This window comes from Haplochromis burtoni, unplaced genomic scaffold, assembly GCF_018398535.1.
Source record: "Haplochromis burtoni strain Fernald_Lab_line unplaced genomic scaffold, NCSU_Asbu1 Contig_1904, whole genome shotgun sequence".
Lineage (NCBI taxonomy): Eukaryota > Metazoa > Chordata > Actinopteri > Cichliformes > Cichlidae > Haplochromis > Haplochromis burtoni.
In genome coordinates, this window is record NW_024584265.1 from 18,012 (window position 1) to 19,741 (window position 1,730).

General features: G+C 45.2%; 1 protein-coding gene across 1 annotated transcript in view; it reads right to left on the minus strand.

The window, feature by feature from the left end:
• The window catches only part of LOC106632787 (TBC1 domain family member 12), a gene marked incomplete at both ends in the record, with an annotated part of 4,113 nt that extends 2,509 nt beyond the window's left edge, over nt 1-1,604 (minus strand). The window contains 2 exon segments of the mRNA XM_014331383.2: nt 1-1,243; nt 1,346-1,604. Of these exon segments, the coding sequence (XP_014186869.1) occupies nt 1,175-1,243; nt 1,346-1,604 (328 nt within the window).
• Between the last annotated feature and the right edge of the window lie 126 nt (nt 1,605-1,730).

The following is a 1,730-nucleotide window of genomic DNA, read 5'->3' on the forward strand; positions in this document are numbered from 1 at the left end:
AAATTATGCAGCCAAATGCGTGCAATGCCCCTCAAGTTACAGCCTGCAATCTAGAATGTGTTTAAAAAGAGATTAAAAGTGCTCCAAATGTGCAGCCAGAAGCTCAACGACAACCCTTCATTTGTCTGGACCAAATCCATCCTTTTCTTAAATATACTAAATAAATGAACAAAAGACTTCACACTCACACCAACACATCTGAAATCATAACAAAAGCTAATCAATTAATGCAAATTAATGTACCACAAATATATTAAATACAGGGGAAATCCACATCTAACACTTTACCTCATTTATTCCAGTCTCGCTGACACAGGCAGCTTCTGACCTCTTCTAATGAACTAAAACATTTCATTAACTGTAACGCGGTGCTCTCAAACACACCACGTTTTCTTATGTGCATTTGTGTCATACCTTCATGGATTATAACCTACAAAACTCCCCCTGTTCAGAAGAGTTGTCTTCATGGAACAGCTAAGGTGACAATTTGGTCCTGATTACAAGCCAATGAAAAGCAAACTCAGATCAAAAGGAAATAAAAACATGGAGGACACAAAGGAATGTGAGAAAAATTAAAGTGAGTGGAAAAAAAGGTGCCGCTACGCAGAAGGAGACGCACAGAGACAGCTAGGAACCCCCTCACGTATTTATGTCGTTTACAGATTTGACTACAGAGATGAACATTGCTGTAGACACATTTAAGCTTCATTTGCCGAATCAAACAGAAAGGATCTGAGAGCTGGCAGCAGTGAAGGAGTTGATGTAGTATCTGGTATCTCTGTGGTTTCCTTCAGTCTCTGGGGAACTGAGTCAGTCGGGTAGGTTCATACATGTGGGAGTGTGTGTTACATTCTTCAGCCTTTCCCAGCTACAAGTTTCCAGTTTGCTGCTGGGCCTCTGAGCAGAGGAGGGGTGCTGGAAGTTAAATAAGGCCTCATATTCCTTTTTCACACCCCTGCTCAGTCACTGAGACCCCCTCCAGTGTTCTGGTTCCAGTCGGAGGAGTGGCATGGCTCTGGAGAAGAGCTTTATCACTGCAGCCTCAACTGGACGTGTCCCCAACCTGACAGAAGATCTCTCTCAGGTCCATCAGCTTGGGCAAGAGTGTAGGCTTTTCCAAAGGCTGGAGGGGGTCTGATTGAGTACTTTAGCTTGAGCTGGTTATGTTCTGATCTCAGCTCAACGCTTCAGCACCGGGCAACCTCGCTCCCGATCTCTTCTGCTCCGTCAGCGCCTGCAAGACCTGAGGGGAGGAAGCAGGAGTGAAAAAAAGGTTTTCAAAACAAAGATGCAGTGATGGGGGTAAACAATGTTTTCAGGCACAGTAGCTAGAAAAAAATCCCACCTGTGCCCACTTCCTGTTGCGGCTGGTCATGTGAATAGCAGCAATGTGCTGGAAGAGCTGGTCGGCAGGGATGAGGTCAGGCAGGCGGGTGAGGAACTGAGCCATGTGGATGAAGTCCATGCTGGTCAGGACATCCTGGTAGAGGCGAAGCAATCCCAGAGCCGTGCGGAACAGGAACTCTTCACCATCTCTGCAGAACACATCCCACACTCGACACGCCAGGTCCAACGGCAGCGACTTGCTATACAGAGTGAAGATCCTGAAGGGACAAACAGATGGGAAGGAAAAGTTATTATCAGCTAGCACTACATAAAACAAAGTCACTAATAGCAACAGAAATTTGAAATGACCTTTGTTAACATATTAAAGAAACACATGTACTGAG